Source organism: Heloderma suspectum, chromosome 2, assembly GCF_057233095.1.
Source record: "Heloderma suspectum isolate Gila_16-S chromosome 2, 16-S_ref, whole genome shotgun sequence".
NCBI classification, from domain to species: domain Eukaryota; kingdom Metazoa; phylum Chordata; class Lepidosauria; order Squamata; family Helodermatidae; genus Heloderma; species Heloderma suspectum.
This window is the reverse complement of record NC_139459.1, coordinates 248,080,506-248,097,276: the sequence shown is the minus strand read 5'-3', so window position 1 is coordinate 248,097,276 and position 16,771 is coordinate 248,080,506. Positions and strand designations below refer to the sequence as shown.

General features: G+C 43.8%; 1 protein-coding gene across 2 annotated transcripts; it reads right to left on the bottom strand.

Annotated features, from left to right (window-relative positions):
- Positions 1–415: 415 nt before the first annotated feature.
- Positions 416–16,340, bottom strand: ATP6V0E1 (ATPase H+ transporting V0 subunit e1). Of its 2 annotated transcripts, none has more exons than XM_084838701.1 (4): positions 16,269–16,340; positions 13,416–13,436; positions 11,180–11,227; positions 416–830 (listed from the first exon to the last, which is right to left on the bottom strand). In XM_084838701.1, the coding sequence occupies exons 1-4, from the start codon at positions 16,311–16,313 to the stop codon at positions 693–695; spliced, it is 252 nt and encodes an 83-aa protein (XP_084694827.1). In that variant the 5' UTR covers positions 16,314–16,340; the 3' UTR covers positions 416–692. The 2 variants fall into 2 exon arrangements, with proteins under 2 accessions (XP_084694827.1, XP_084694826.1); XM_084838700.1 differs by lacking the exon at positions 13,416–13,436 and adding an exon at positions 3,055–3,181 and having other exon boundaries at positions 16,120–16,271.
- Between the last annotated feature and the right edge of the window lie 431 nt (positions 16,341–16,771).

Sequence of the window (16,771 nt, the reverse complement as noted above, 5' to 3'; positions counted from 1 at the left end):
TAGACAGTGGGTTTTAGGGTACAATTTTATTATGGGTGCTGCAAAACCCTATAAAACAATGCAAGCTCCCATATTTTAATTTATAAATGTGCTAGCTATAAACAAGTCAACATCTCCCAGTAGAATACGGGCCTGGAAATTAAAAGTGAGCAAAAATGTTAGGAATGTTACATCGCAGTAGTAGATATTTCTCACAATGCATAACCTTTCACAAAGCATAACCTTTTTGAAGGGGGCAAGGGAACTTCAATGACCACTTAACTGGGTGTAGCCTCACTGAACTGCTTCATGCAGAGGTGTTAAAATAATTCCTTTAAATGCACAGCATCCCAGAGGTCACAAATGAGTTATTAGGAGCTCAAGTTTTTAGTGAACTTATACAAGATTAACATGGTCTAAAGAACGCCAGAAGACATTAACCAGGATAAATTTTATTCCAGATTTAAGAAACACAATACTCTTATGTTAACAGACATCATTCAGACTATACTTGTAAACTGAATCAGTAGTATGAAAATTGGTAAGGCAAATAATGCTTGGAGTGCGATAGGCAGTTCTCATTTCCCTCTAGCCATTGTGGCAGGGGAGAGAAGAGAGATGGAACATTTCATAACACTTGAAATTCAAGCACAAAGTTGTAGTGGAGAAGAGGTGCAAGATATCCATTAGGCACTTTCAGAGGTGTAAAAAAATCACAGAAAATATTTTAGCCAACATTTCTCATAACAGAACAAACAGTAAGGCATTAAAGTAGATTTGGTTATATTCAGAGTATGACAAGGGCATCTTTGGATCAACGGAGCTTTACATAGAGAAAATCTCTTCATACCCTGTAAAGCAAAAAAGCAGTTTAGTCTCTTTCATAGGCATTTTAATTAACAAGTCAACAATTTAACAATTGTTAGATTCTTGAGGGGACGGGTTAATATGCAAGGCATCAGAGCTATTGCAAATAAAGTATTACAAGTTTATATTAGCCATCACAGCAGATACATTTGGATCCTCAAAAGTTGTCTGCTTTCAATACACATGCTAAAACCTGGTCAAATTGTGATGAATGCAGTAATAAATCAATATAAACTATGGGAGCCGAAAGTAGCTGTCTAGTAAAAACTGCAGGGCAGAGGAGCGTGGAGGGACCAATCCCCCCCTCTGTGCTTCTGCTGCCCTGCTTTGGATAGGCAGTCGCCTCCGAGTTCGGAGGAGGCCGCCTTTCTTGATAGGATTGCACCCTAAGAGTCAGCTAGGGTCCATTGACATTTGCTATATATAAAACAGGTTAGGACTAAAAAGTGGGAACTGAATACCTAGTGCCAGAATACTCTTTTCAACTAACAAGACTAAGCTGATCCTGTCAGCGTTAATTCCAGTTCCAATCTCCTAGTTATTGACATGCCAGCCCTTCTACTTCCAAGTCAAGGTTGTTACTTGCCAGGAAGCAGAGCACTGTAACAAACGAATAAATCCAAAATCATTGCTTTGTTGCAGGAGGCCTTTCTTTGTAAAACAGAAAGCTACTGGTGACTTGTATGAGCTGCTAAAAATAATTTAAAAAAGGAAACAAGAACCCCTATGCACACTGCAGTCTGTCGGTATCCCAATTCATTTCATGCTTGCTCTGAAAACACTGCAGCTTTGTCCCAAAAAGCTTAACAGCAGACAATTAAAAGCATAACATCAGCCATCATTTGTCCTCGGCTATTCAGCTTTTTCTAATAGAGAAAATTATACTTAAGGGGAATCAGAATTGCAGGATAAAAAGCCAGGAAGAACCTTTCTGAATTATTGTTTCATCACTACCAAAGCCAAGCTCATGGATTTGGTCCTTGCTGCAATCATTTGCATGGTAAACTTCTCAATTTCAAGCCCAACATATCGAAACAGCCCAAGCACTTCTATTCAAAAAACTAACAGCCTTGTCAGACCTTAGTCAACATTTCCACAACAATGCCCAACTACTGAACTAGTGATACTGTATACATCCTTATACACTGCATTCCAAATATAAGAGGTTTTGGTGCACATCTCTTTTGTTCAATATTAAAAAGTTAGATAGAATGAGCACTGTTTTTAACTAGTTCCACTTATGGATGGCAAACGCTCTTTTTGATTCTAGAAAATACGGCAATAGACAGGACGAAGAGAGAGTCAATGCCATTTGTCTGCTTGCTTATGAACAATTGTTACTTGACCCAAACAAGATTGTGTTTCTGGATGAAGGGCTGTCCATTTTTGCCATTTTCTTTGATAAGCTTTGTGCCTGCTCATAAACTCTGGACTTTATTTAAGACAGATCTTTTCAACAGTCAAAGAGGACCCATGTTACTAGCAGGTTTCTGTAACCTGCGAGAAAGATATCCATTCTTCTCAAAATGAAAATGTAATGTACATAAGATATTAAGTAGGAACCAAAGAGCTTAGTATTAAAAACATGAAGATCACCATAACCCCTTAGACATGCTAGAAACCTGCATTATTATGGTTCTGAAACAGACGGAGAATATGACATGGAGGGACAAAAAATCTTGCAGCACAAGCCAAATCCACTGAAACCAAGTTTTCATTTTAGTGAAAGTGGCAGCAGAGAAAGATTGAACACGTGCTAACAGAGTACTGATTTGATTGGTTACTTAACACAACTATTAGTCCTTTCTTCTGGCCCTCAATCTCCTCTCTCTTGCTAGCCGGTTTTTCTTCAATCTTAGTCACCAATCACAAAATTCCAGTTTTAAAAAAGCATTTATGCTAAATGCCCACTGCTTTGCAATTAAACTCTAGTGGTTGAGGTCAGAGAGTCGAAGCCCCACTCTTTACAAGGGTCACACATAAAGTAATGTTTATGGCAAAACCAACAGATTTTATTGTTGCAATCTTCTCAGCAAAGCAATTTGGTTTCCTCTTGTGAGATAACTATCCTGAGCTCGATAAAATGCCACTGCATGTTCTGTGATCATACACACACACACACGTACGTACATCACAGGGTTGTTGGGAGTTCCTTGGAGGAAAGGTGGAATTTACATGTAATAAATACTAATAAAAATCAATATTTACCTAGGTCACAAACTGCAACAGAAGAGGGGATCATTAAGGCCAGTGCTCCTTTAGATACAAGATTATATCACTTTTTAACTGTGGCCCAAACAGAGGGTTCAGCTGAGCCAGGATTGCAATCAGCCAGCTGCAAGACAAGAGCAGACTATTAAGAGGATGGATAATGGATGTATGGCTAGCATGTATGGCTATTGTGAGGAGAGAGGTAGAACAATCACAGCTAAATGTGTCTAGAGTTCAAATGAAATGCTAACAAAATTAAGCTTTCAAAACAGGAGATAGGTGTTCAAACCATTCTGGCTATCTAGGAGGGCTATTTTAACTAGAAATGACCCTGTTCCATTTCAAGTAATGCTAATGTTTCATCCTGGCAGCCTCGCTTCCATTTTTGCTTTTCTTAGAAGTGCTCAGACATCCTATCACCCAGGTAGCTCCAGATGTATCAGCATCATTCCCTCACCTCCCAATTCCAGTGTTCAGGCTGGGAGTGCCATTGTTTATGTAGCCAAAATGGCATCACCCACACACAAGAGGGAAGTACCAGCAGGCTTAGGAGAATGACAGAAAATATTTAGCAATGGGACTGAGCATGCTCAGTAGCCACAGAATGCTGACTGTTGGAGGAAAGAAATGGAAAACTGGGGGGTGGGGTGGAGAGATAATGAATTGGAATATCGTAGAGGAAGGCATGGCATATTGGAACAGTGAACAGGACCCATTCATACTGCAACATTTTGCTGCAAGTCCACCTGTTCCTTTTAATATTAAAGGCCCTTCTAAAACGCAACATAACGATCGCTAATATACTACCCTGGCAGCCCTATTCCCCTGAACCATAATTTATCTTGTCCCAGCTGTAGCTTTTGCTGGGTTAATGTGTCCTGCTTTGAGGGATATGCATGTTTTCCGATATTGAGATTGCTAGTGGCTTAGCTACAAAAGATAACTACTAGAGAAAAGTTCACCATTTTCAGTTGCACATCAATCTCTTACAGAGAAAAGGCTTCTGTCTCCTGCCCACATATTTTTTCATGTCAGCTTTATGCAAGACAACTGTTAAGACTTTGTGAAGCCACTAGCAATGGATCTATAACAAAATACATATACTACAGTTCACAAAGCCGTGGCCATATTAACCAAGCAGAAGGCAGAGCGAGGACACAATACAGTTTGCAGCATGGAAAACACTCAGGAAAATGCAATTCATTTATTTTCGAGTTACATATTTGATTTGTTAACTGCAAATACAAAAAGGGCTTCAGAATCCCTTTAATTTGTACAAAATGACAGCAGAATTAAATGTTCAGTAAACGTGATTTTGTAAACACACAGGCACATCTAACTGCTATTTCTAGAATGCTTTGGAAGGAGGAGAAAGAGCGAAGAGGCTTTGTAATGGGAGCTGCTACAAATGCAGAGTGCTTAGGCAGTCATGGAAAATTCCACACAAACCTGGATGCTTGGACCAGAGAGTGAAATGCAGGTCAGCTGGAAAAAAAGAAGCCATAGCAGCCACAAACAAGAGATACAGGATTAATCCTCTTTAGATTTTTTTAGTCCAATTTCACTATTGCTTATAATTTTAGATATTAAATAGAGTAAGAGCTAAGGCAAAATGACTGCTTATACTCCCAGCGGAAGCTAGAATTTTCATCACAGATTGCTACAGATTAAGGGTGGCATCCTCTTGGACTCTAGAACCGGTTCTCCTGGAATGACTTTACAAATATTATCACTCCCTGTTTGAAGTTCAATCGCTGTATTGTGGGTTAGAAAAGAATATTTACCCAGACCAGATGGTAAATGCCTTAGCAACATCTATATTATACATCATCTTCCTCTACAGCCAAAGTGCATCTTTGCTTGTTCGCTTACGATTTGCTCTCCTAGTACCACTATCGGGTACAAATGCTCTCTCAGAGTTTCCTGGAGGGCAGTGGTTTCAAACTGTGTTCTAGAAAAGCTATGAGGTTTCTCAGAAGCTATTAGTAAGGGCAGACAAGCTTTCCTGAAAGACAAAGCTTCTTTGCTATTCTCAGTCTACCTATATAATGTGCAGCTGCGGGGAATTTTGAATGCATTTTATGAAGCATGCTCAGTTCACAAAGGGCAGTCATTAAGCCCAACAGGCCTGGCCAGTTACATATCCCTGTTTGAACCAAGCGTGGAATGTGTTTTCTGCAGCACACAGGAATTCTATGACTTGGTTCACATGTAATGACAGAGTATGGGTTGAGTATGAGTTGTTCTCAAATCATGGATTGCCATTACATGCAAACCCTGCACTACTGTATTTCTTATGTTTCTATCCCACCTTTTCCCCCTCTTGCAAGGAACTCAAGGTGGCTTACACGGTCCTCTTCTTCCCTATTTTATCCTCACAATAACCCTATGAGGTAGGTTGGGCCAAGAGTCAGTGACTGGCTCGAAGTCATCCAGTGGGCTTCATGGCTGAGTGCAGACTAGAACCCAGATCTCCTGAGTCCCAGTCCAACACTCTAACCACTACAACACCCTGCATTATGTTTTAACTATGGATTGTTAACCACGAACAACACAGGAAAAGAACCCATGGTTTGTCATAGGGTTGTGAGCTCTGGGTTGTTTGTAGTTAATTAAACCATAGTGTAGGGTTCGCATCTAACACCAACACATGATTCAACAACAACCCAAGATTCAATGACAACCTATACTCAACCCATACTCTGGATTGTCATTATATGAGAACCAAGCCTATGACTGTGGAAAGGGTTCCCTGAAAGTGGATATTTTGGGGGGGGGGGGGGGAGAACATATTTCTATAGGCTTATAAGGTGCAAGAGTTAAAGCAGCCCTTGTGGAGCTGGACATTTGGTCTCTTCAAATCAGAGAACCTTTTACTTTTCATTCTTTGTTATGAAGTGCCTAAGACTTTTTAAAAAGCAAAGATTTACTTGCAAAAATACAAATCTTCATAAGAGGACAATTTGTACAACTACTATATTGAACCTCCCTAATGAAATATCATTAATATGCTGCCTACTCTGTTATCCAGAGGTAAGTTATTCCATTTCCAGTTTTGCCACTCAGCTTCCACAAACCCTAGTCATATTAGGCAAAGCTTATATCCCAGGTGGGGGTTAAGCTACTCCCAATATTAAAGTCCATATTGAAGTGCAGCTTTAGTCACTCTCACCTGGAACCAGAAAGGGATGCTTTGTGTGACCAGCACTGGGCAGTTTTAGGCAATGCCAGAGTTGACTCCTGCAAATTTCAAGTAAGCTTACCATGATACTTTCAGTAGTATTCTCACCATTACTCAACTATATAATGAGCACCAGTAGCAACAACCCCTGAGATGAGCAGAAGGCAGCTTTCTGAACATATGTCAGAGGAGAACCAACGTCAGGAGAATAAATGTGCGTAAATATATGATGGAGAGCTCCTTGTGTTAGTCTGTTCCCAGGCCTTTTGCTATTCTCCCATGACTTCAGACCACTAAGATGAAACAAATTAGAAATGCATTCTGAATACAGTTTTCACCACCCACAACTGTGCTACCAGGTAAAAGCTGTGCCAGTTTCAAAAGCCACCTTTCTGAAACATTATTAAATACTGAAATTACAAAGCAGCATTAATGAGCAGCATCCAGGTTCTGACTTTGTTATGCCCATGAAGGTCTGCAGCCCCCAAGAAGAGAAGACCAAGAACAGAAGAACAAGGGTATAACAACAAAGTTGTGTTCTTTGCAAGACTGCTGTTGAAGCTTTCATGTATCCACAGATACAGAGAGCATATAGTGATACAATTAGCTATCACAATAGCAGCAACAAAATCATCTTTAGAATACAAAACCTACATTAGTATTCACAGTGCTGTCAAAAAGCACAGACATTCAAAACTACACATTGCTTCTCTGATACCAAATTTTCCACTTGCAGTAAATATCAGGATTATTTAGATCAGGGAAAAATTGAAGGGCTCATTATGAAATAGTCACCACACTGACTTATGGGTGGGGAAGAGAATACATAATGATCATAATTACATAGGGAAGATATGTGCTCTGCTCAGTGGCAGAGCACATGCTTTCAATGCAGAAGGTCCCAGGTTCAATCCCTAGCTTCTCCAGGCAGGGCTACAAAAGAATCCCACCTGAAACCCTCAAGAAGAGCCACTGCTTGTCAGTGCCAACAATGCTGGGTTAGATGGACTAATGGTCTGACTCAGTATAAGGCAGTGGGGTTATTCAGATCAGTGGGGGAAACAATCCAGCATCAGTTGTTTCCACTGCCTCCACATGTGCCCATCACATGACTGGGATTATCTTAATTACCCATGCTGCGTGTTGCCATGTTGTCTGAACCAGGTGCAGGCATATGCATTTTCATCCACCCTACAACCCATACTGGAAGCCACATGCTGGGTTTAGACAACACAGCAACCCGCGGCATGGGTAATTAGGAAAGTCCTGGTCACGGGACTGGCATGCATGGGGGAAACAATCAACACTGCACTGTTTCTCCTACTGATTGTCTGAACACGGACAGTGTCTTATGGTCCTATAATTTCATTCTAAATATGACTTGAAATACAATTTTTTTGTTAGCCCAAAACTCAGCTAGACAGAAAGTGGCCACTGAGCTTCTACTATTAAGCTGGCCCTGCCTATCTTGCTCAGCACCCTAAATTCTGCATCACACTGCTGTCATTCTTCTACATTCTGACTGTTCATAAGGTCATGGGAAAGCCGAGTTAGGGGCAGTCTGAATACCAACAGAAGCTTTAGAGCACAATCCTATGGATTGCACCCTCACTGCTTGGAAGCCCCCAAACTCAGAGGCTTCCTAGATTCCTATGCCCTGCTGGGCTGCAGCCAGCAGGGCGGGAGGAGTGGTGGAAGCGATCTTTGCTTCCCCATCCTCCAATCATTGAGTTTTTTGCTGGGTGGGTTTTTCAGCCCATCTACTGAGGGCGCTTTGGGCAGGGAGGGAAGGAAATTTAGGGTAAATTGTATCCTGGCCTCTCCAGTCTCCTCCCCTCTCCACCCATCAGAATGCCCCCTTTCCACCCCTCTCTGAGGTCGATTTTCCAACCTTGGACTGGAAGGTGGCACAGTTTTCTCCAAGCTGGCTACGAGGGGGTGGGGTCAGGGGTGGATCTCTGACCTCGGAGGGGGCTTTCTGAGCCATCCTATGGACCCTGGGATGCTTGCCCTGGGACCATAGAATCGCTTTCTTAGTTTTAAGAACCTTGCCTTCCTCCATCTTTATTGAAGTGACACTTTTGGTACATGCTGCATTTCTTAGATTTACAGAAGATATTGAAAATGTTTGAGTTCAATTTTTTAAAAAAAATCAAGAATATGATTATTTGTGGAGCTATCAGGCAAAGTTAGATTAAATCAATTTGCTGTACAGCTATTTATGCACACAGCGCTGTGTGCCTACTAAAGGTGGTTATTATGAAAGCATTTAATCTTGTTCAGGTACTCAGGAGGTTGACACAGCTAGTCATCAGGCTCTTGAAAGCATATTCAACATTCCCACCATTCATCCCATGGCTCAGCTTACAAGTGAAGACCTTGTGGAGCTACAAAATAGAGCTAAGGCCACCCCCATGGAAGAAGCCTGGCTATAATCCTGGACCCACACTGCATGATGTGATTTTTATCACTCTATGCTGCAAAAGTGGACACATTGCTCTGCTTAGCTGCACAAAAAAGCCTTGCCTGTGATGCAGTTGTATCAAGCAATTTGGTTGGAAGGTACAAACTGGACTGCCACAAATAGTTTTGCCTCCACAGCAGCCAGCCCCAATATGTGTTCATGCTCAAAATGGTGGAAAACTATCCTGAAGCTATGGCTAAAGCACTACTGTTCATTAGTGATTTCTTTTTAGATGGTAACAGATCCATGAAGAGCCACACTGGTGGGTGGGCAAGAGCGAAGGAAAGAGCTTTCACTAGACAGGACCTCAGCATTCCTCCCATGGCTCCGTATCTCCATTCCACTGCTGCTCCCTCTTCAAAATACTTACTAGCATGCCCTTCCCCTTAGTCCTATAAACAATTTGTTTTTCCAAAGAAAAATCCCAGTTCTGCAGAGCCAAGACTACTATGTGAGAGCTTTTAAAACCTGGATTTTTTTTTAATGGATGACACAATTTATACAGAGGGATTATTGCATAAAGCCCTGTGCACCTCAAGGCCTGGTTTGTGCTTCCTGTTCTTCCAGGTTAGCACCAGGTTATTGATCCTAAGGGTATCAAGCTGTGGGTGTGACCATGAATTGCCCAAATCCAAGGTGCTGAAATCCTTTTCCATTGACAAACATATGTATGCCGTCTAAGGCATGTGTTCTGAAACATTCTGTTAATTTCTAAAGCTGTATTCACAGGAAATCAGAACAAATTGGTAGGCATGAAAGGGTTACCTTCGTATCTCTAACGCAGCTGCGCTTCGCAGCTAAAGATTCAAATTATGCATTTGCTCCTGTGAAATGAGACCAGCCCTGGGGAAGCCGTCCTCGAGCCTGCTACCACTCCCCCCCCTCCACCTCCATGGTGGCAGTGCTGCTACGCCTTCCTCTCCCACCAGCTTACTGAGCTCCGCCAGGCATGCCTCACAACTTCCGAACACAATGGGGAGGGGCAGCTACCAGCCTCCCCCTTGTGTAGACCCATCCTGCAGCAGTGGCACTGGTGCTGTAATTGGCCAGAAGCCAAGCAGTCACCGGGTTTCTGGCCCTTCTACAGTGCCAAGGTCACTAGGTCATCCTAATCACAAGTGAGCAGAGAGGCTGGTGGCTGGAGGATCTGCAAATGCCCCACCATGCTGGGTGCTGATGCTCAGCCTGTCTGTATACACCAAGTTTATTTTCCTTCCCAATTATATTTTTTTCTGGTTTAGTATCAACCCCCACTTAGTCATTTACAAGACAAGAAATCACCACGACAAGCACTTTCCAGATCATTTTATGCAGAAAGTACTTTTAAATGTCAAGCCATCTGACAGGAATTTTTAATGATAGCCAAGAATCTAAGATAATACAGCTTCCTACTCTCTCTACCTCATTAGCTAGAAAGAGGAAACACCCATGCCTAAAGGCAGGCTAATCTTGCAGGAACTTTAAGTTGTCTGAATATTTACTGCTTACATACTTGTATTTATGCTTCGAATAAAAGCAAAGAGGAAACAAAGACATCCTGGTCTGGTGTGTTTTAAAAGTCATCCAGGTCACAGTTTCACATTCATGAGACTTTGGGTTTGCTGAAACATAAATAAGCAGGATATACTTGCATGAAACCTGCTTGCCCTAGCACTAAACCAAACACAAACAGGCTCATGCCCTAGGCTAGTCCAGGCTACAGCAAAGCAGGACTTGTTTGAAGCATGTTGACTGTAAACTATGTAAGATGCTCGAACTGGACTTTATACAGGGAAATGTAGAGGCAAATTCTTAAAGAAGACTGGCAATGCATGCTAGTATTCCAGCTTAGCAGCTTGCTAAGGTATACTCTTTATCATTAAGGAGTACAGCCCACATGCATTCTGAAACACCATTCTAGATCATGAATATAAGTTTAAACGATTTCAACACATTACCCAGAAGAGGAGGGAGCTACTTAGGAAATTCAGAAAATGCCAGACAAATATCTGATTAGGAATGCACAGATTGCAACGTATGTAACAGCACAGAAATCAGAAGAACGCATATATTTCCATTTTTGCATCACAAACTACACATACAATCAACTCTATTGTAGAAACGAGTTAACTCTTCATACAGCAACTCGAGCCAAACTCCAACTAGGAACAAAGTCTAAAACAGCAAGGATCAGTATCTGGTTTAAGATTAAGGATGCAATCCTATGCATGGTTAGACAGAAAAAAAGTCCTACATCTCCCAGCATTCCCCAGCCAGCATGCGTAAGATTGTGCCCTAAAAAGATGATTTACCACTAAATACATGCCTGCATTATAAATTGTATATCCTACATTGCAGGTTCATATTAACTTTTTTCAGCCAATATGTTCTTCTCCACATGCCCCACACCCAATCAGAATACTAAAATAAAAAATCCTTGTAATATCACAGACTTGGTTGGCCATGTCTGGACTGAAAGGATAGACATTGATACTTACAAGAGGTAGCAGCAGACCGCACATGTCACCAGCATTGTGTTGATAACACTGCAGGAAAGAGGGAGAAAGAGATGGCTGATAAAATGGAAGTAAAAGACTGGCAATGAACAGAAGGGGTGGGAGGAGGGAAGAAATAGTTTTCAGTTTTTATCAGATGCAGGCTGAGGATGATCTAATGTAAAGTGATTTTAATACTAGTACTTGAACATTCTAAATTACTTCAGAAATGCTAAGTATATTATTTCTGTAATCCTTACTTGTAAGGTAGGTAACTATTATCCCCATACTGCAGATGGGAGGCTGAGAGATAGTAGATTGCCCAGTGCCATCTAGTAAGTTCATGGTAGAGGCAAGATTAGAACTAGCAACTTCTAGGTTCGCAACTCAGTCTCTCAGCCACTAAAATACTTGCAATAAATGAAAAATCATCCCACATCTGTAGTTTCTTAGATAGCAAGTATAACTCCTTTGAATCAGTACCCAGGACTCTGGTTATTCCATGGGCCAACATGTGTGGAATTTGGTATCAGGTGAAAATACTTAGCATGCTAAGAAACTCCGCTTTCACTTTTTCCTCTCCTCACCTCATTATTAAGAAGCATATTTCAGACCTTTACTACCTTCAAATGCAGGCTTAAAGTATGCATGGGCAATGCTTGATGAAATCTCAAGAGCTACAGCCAGGGTACAGAGTATTTGTATAATCCAAAATAAGAAAACCATGCACATTTATATAACTTATAAAGTAACAGATTTCAGGTCCCCTCTTTTTTGTTTTGTTTTTTGGCATGCAGTATTCAGATGCTGCTAAACAACAGCTCTAGTACTATTGGTAAACCAGAAAAAGTAAACTTACTAACACTATAATAACTGTTGCTTGCAAAGCCTCATCACCAAGATTTTATCCAGCACAGAAGGCAGCAAAGTATGCCTGGGAATTACCATCCAATCTGCCAAGGCCTTCCTCTTGCCCTTGAGGCCTATGCAGATACCACTGGATGATTCAAGATTTTACAATGAGAGGTGAAAATGTTCTTCTAGACAAAGGACTCTGGAGAATCAGTACATGCCACACAGACCATAAGTTGCCTATGCAGATTTAGGAAAGTAGCCTGTTTCTAGGGATGTACGAAAGTCACTTAACTTTCCGCGGATTATGTTGATGGTGGGGGGGAGGCGTTCCGTCCCTCCCCCCGGAATCCTCGACGGGGGGGGGCGATCCGTTCCTCCCCCCCGGAATCCTCCACGGCCAGCTGTGCTCCGCGGCAGCTCCGCGGAGCAGCCGGCCAGGCCCAGGCCAGGCCAGAGCTGTCTGCAGCCAGATTTCCGGCCGCAGAGGGCACTGGGGGGGGGGGGAGAAACACCCGCGTACGCAAATGGCAGCAGCTACGGCTGCCGCCATTTGCATTCCTTATTTTTGGCCGTCTGAATCTACGTAAATATTTACGTAGACTATGACAGCGAAAATAAAGGGGAACACAAATAGCGTAGCAGGCGCTATTTGCGTCCCTTTTTGATTCACCGTTTTAGCCTACGTAAATATTTATGTAGGCTAAAACGGCAAATCAAAAAGGGATGCAAAAAGCGCCCGCTACGCTATTTGCGTTCCCCTTAATTTTCGCCATCATAGTCTACGTAAATATTTACGTAGACTAAGATGGCCAAAAATAAGGAACACAAATGGCGGCGGCTGTAGCCGCCACCATTTGCGTACACGGTTTTGTTTTGTTTTTTACCCAGCCATGATAGGCTACGTAAATCTTTACGTAGCCTATCACGTCTTGTAAAAAAAAAAAAAACCACAAGACTGCAAATGGCGGCGGTGGCAGCCGGTCGGAAGACCAGCTGCCACCCAGAACATCCGCCCCAGGTAAGTCTCGTCCCGGGGGGGATCTGTGGGGGGGCGGGGGGGTGCCAGGCCGTTCCTCCACGGAGTTCGGGGGGCCGAATGCCAGTGCAGTGGTATCCCCCCACAGATACCCCCGTGCATTCGGCCTCACGGAGATCCATGGCGGAATTCTCTAACATCCCTACCTGTTTTGCAAGAAGAGCAGAATTAAATCCTAAAGCACCACTTGTCAGCATATTTGCATCTAAGCTCGTTGTTGTTTCCGCCTGCATGTCCAAGTGGTAGATTTTTACCCAACAAGGATTTCAGAGCCATATATGTGAGAGATCAGGCCTCTGGTACCAAGGTTAAGAATGATGTATCACACTGGAAGAAGCAGGTGTTTACCTTCAGATCAGATGATGACACCTGTGGGTGGATAAAGGTGAACCTCTGTTGGATATCATAAGAAATATGTTTGGGAACCACTCTTTAGCATCATGCCCACTCTCTCTCTCTCTCTTATGAAGGAACAATATTTTGCCCTGATGTATCTGCCCAACACCTATGCACAAGCATCCTATCATGCAACAGTGAGCTGGGCTACAGTCAGTATAGCCCACAGTTCATTAAGTTGTAGGTTTGAATCACCCATTTAAGACAAAAACAGGATGCAGTTAAATAATCATTTCAAACATTTAAAGGCAAAATCCTATGCATGTTTAGACATTAAAAAGGGCCTACAACCTTTTTTTCTGTCTAAACATGAAAAGGACTGCACCCTAAGTATGTGAAGATGTTTAGTTTTTCCCATGAAACTTGTGAAGTCAGGAACACCAAATGGAAAAACGTTTCAGAAATGCAGGCCATGCCATTTGAATATGTTTAGAAATGTAAACATAATTACCACCGGAAGTTACTTTCAGGCTTAATACCAAAAATCATGTCCTGTGTTAGAAATAGAGGATTAGATCCACTAGATCTGCTAGTGCAATGGGGTTCTCTCCTTCACTCCTCCTCCGCCTCCCCCACTGCTCAAAAATCTGCTATGGAGGGTTTCCCTGCCCTCTGGAGCAGATCTTGAGGGGGCTGCAGCAGGGAGGGGATCACCCCCCTCCTGGTTCCAAGTGTCCAAACTGCTTCTCTCTGTGGAAAGACAGTGTTAGATCCAACCCAGAAACATGATTCAGGTCAACTTAAGTTCACCCTGATATCTTCTATTATAGTTCAACTTAGATCACACATACAATGCTAATTGACTTGGTCACGGAAAGGATTCAGCCACAGTATACGTGTGTAGCTTAGTTTCCCCAGTGTTTGAACGATATAAAACAAGTGACAAGATACCATACAAAGAGAGTTCTTCTAGGGATTCAGGGAGTATGAAAACAATTTAACAAGAACATGGCAACTGGATCCAATACAAAAGTAGAAATGCTCAAATGAAATGGAAGGTATTTCGGCATTTTATACAGCTTCTTAAACAAAGGGTTACAAGGCTGGGAGCCTTTGCTTTGGCTGCTGCACCAGTTGAGGCTTTTCCTGGCCATTATTGCCCATACTTTGGTCAGATCCCATTTAGTCTATTGCAACATGCTCTGCATGGGGCTGCCTTTGAAGAGTGCTCAGAAACTGCAGCTGGGGCATTACTTGGAGCATGCAATTCCATTTATTTGATCTGCATTGGTTTCTAATGCATTTCTGAACTCAATTCAACATAGTGGTTATTACCTTTTAAGCCCTGGACAGTTTGGGTTCAGGATACTTAAAAGACTGTCTGTTCTTACATGCTCATCCTTTGAGATTTGACAGGGAGGCCTTGCTCTACATTCCTCCTCCATCTGAACTGCAGTTGCTGAGTATGAGGGACAGAGCGCTTTTAGCGGCGGCAGCCAGGTTTTGGAACTCCCTCCCTCCGGAGGCCCATTCTTTTTTAAGCTATTGTAGCTAATGAAGACTGCCTTATTTAGGTAGGTCTTCGCATTGCATTAACTAGCACTCCATGAATGATTGAACATAGTTAGCTCTACTATCAATTGTGTGCTATTGTGTTGCTCTTCCTTATGTTTTACTCACTGTATTCCTCCCCCACCCCCACTCCCAATTATACATTGTTTGGGGAGGGTTTGGGGGTTTTGTTTTTGTTTTGCTGAAAAGCAGCTTATACAACCAGTAAACCAGTAAGTAAAACAAACTAGCATTACTATTAGTAATCATATATTTGACATATAACACTAGTACTGGAAAAGCAGAATAAAAAAAGATCTCATGAGAGTAGCACTAGAAGAGGAAGTTATCTGGAAACAAAAGCTGGTACAGTTGGAACACTTGTCAAAATCACACACAAAACCACAAATGACTAACAACCAACAAGCAGTTAGGAATCCAGTTGTTATGCTAATGGTTTTTAACTGCAGACCGGTCTGGGTTATCCATCTCATAGCCCTCCGATAAGGAAAGAGTTGCACACTCCGCAGACAGAAGAAACTGTCACAAGACCGTGCCAGGGCTGACCCCCGTCTAGCCTCTCTTATGGGAAGCACACGTCCCAGCGGTATCTTCCGCAATACTCCGCTTCGGGACATACACAGCGCAGAGCGTTTGGCCCAACAGCTGCTCACCTGAAACGCGGCTCACGTAAGGAACGCGGGAGATATATAAAAACCAAACAGGTGCCGCGCGGTGCGTGATTCGTTTTAGCTGAGGGAAACCTGAGGGAGCTGCCGCTATTCCACAGGATGGCTATTCCCGATCACCTCGTAGCCCTCACACGGGATTCGGGGCTGAGCAGAACCCAGAAGGCGGAGGAAGGGCCGCAGCGGCTGCCTGGGTGACAGAGGTAGCTCGCTGCGCCGTATCCCCCGAAACGCTGAGCGACAGGCCCTTTAATGCGAGCTCCAGGCCGGCCTGGGCCGTTTGTTCGCTTCACCCCCTTGGGCAGAGGGAGGCGACTCCCACAAGGCCGCAGCAGAGTCGGCTCCCACCGCGGGCACCCAGGCCCCTTCTTGGGCGGAAGGCGGGAAAGGCCCCTCGCCGTCGCCCCTAGCAGGAGCACCGCACGGCAAAGCCTTCGTCATCTCAGCTCGCCGCCGCCGCCCCTTCAGCCACTTACCCCCGGTTAGGCCCTTTGGGCACCAGCCACGGCAAGACGCCGCCGACCACCCCCCAGAAAACGCTCATGACGATGATAGGCACCGCAAGGCCGCCGTACGCCATGGCCGGTCCCTTCTCCCTCGGCCGACCCGCGTTCGGGCTTCCTACCGCGAAGGCCGACGGCTGTTCCGCCTTGCCAGCCACGCCCTCCATGGCGCTTCATCCAATCAGCCCCTCGCCGTATGAGCGCGCGAGCGCCTCTTCTCTCGCCCCCTTCGCTAGCGAGCGAATGGGCGGCGGAGTTGGAGGGGAGCAACGGGACGCATGCGCCCTCCTGGCTTGCAGGGAGGTCTTTCCGATGTGCCCACAGAGGGAGCCCCATCCTCCCTCTAAGGACGGAGCCGCCGCCCTCTTGCAAATGGCTGCGTCGCTCTGCCTGCCCCTTCACCGTCTCCCAGATGAGATGCGCAAGTTCAGCCAGCAGGCCGCCGCTTCTTCCCGGCACCCCAGGGTGGCTCTTCGTGTTATAAGCCGTGCTGGAAACTGCCGCATCAGACTGACGGCAACAAATACGCAATTGTGCTTTGTGACGAGAGCGCTCGTACCTTCGTTAGCCTTGCGGCTTCTCTCCCGCTCCCTTTCTGCTGCTGGCCACAGCCCTTCCCTCATTT

What these genes read in the sequence shown, in the direction of transcription:
- ATP6V0E1 (XM_084838701.1), bottom strand. Translation starts at nt 16,313, where the DNA reads ATGGAGGGCGTGGCTGGCAAGGCGGAACAGCCGTCGGCCTTCGCG. An exon ending in TGTCATCATCTGATCTGAAG is followed by an intron (nt 11,228 to 13,415) that starts GTAAACACCTGC and finishes TCTTTCCTGCAG; the next exon opens with TGTTATCAACACAATGCTGG. An exon ending in GCGGTCTGCTGCTACCTCTT is followed by an intron (nt 831 to 11,179) that starts GTAAGTATCAAT and finishes TTTGCTTTACAG; the next exon opens with GGTATGAAGAGATTTTCTCT.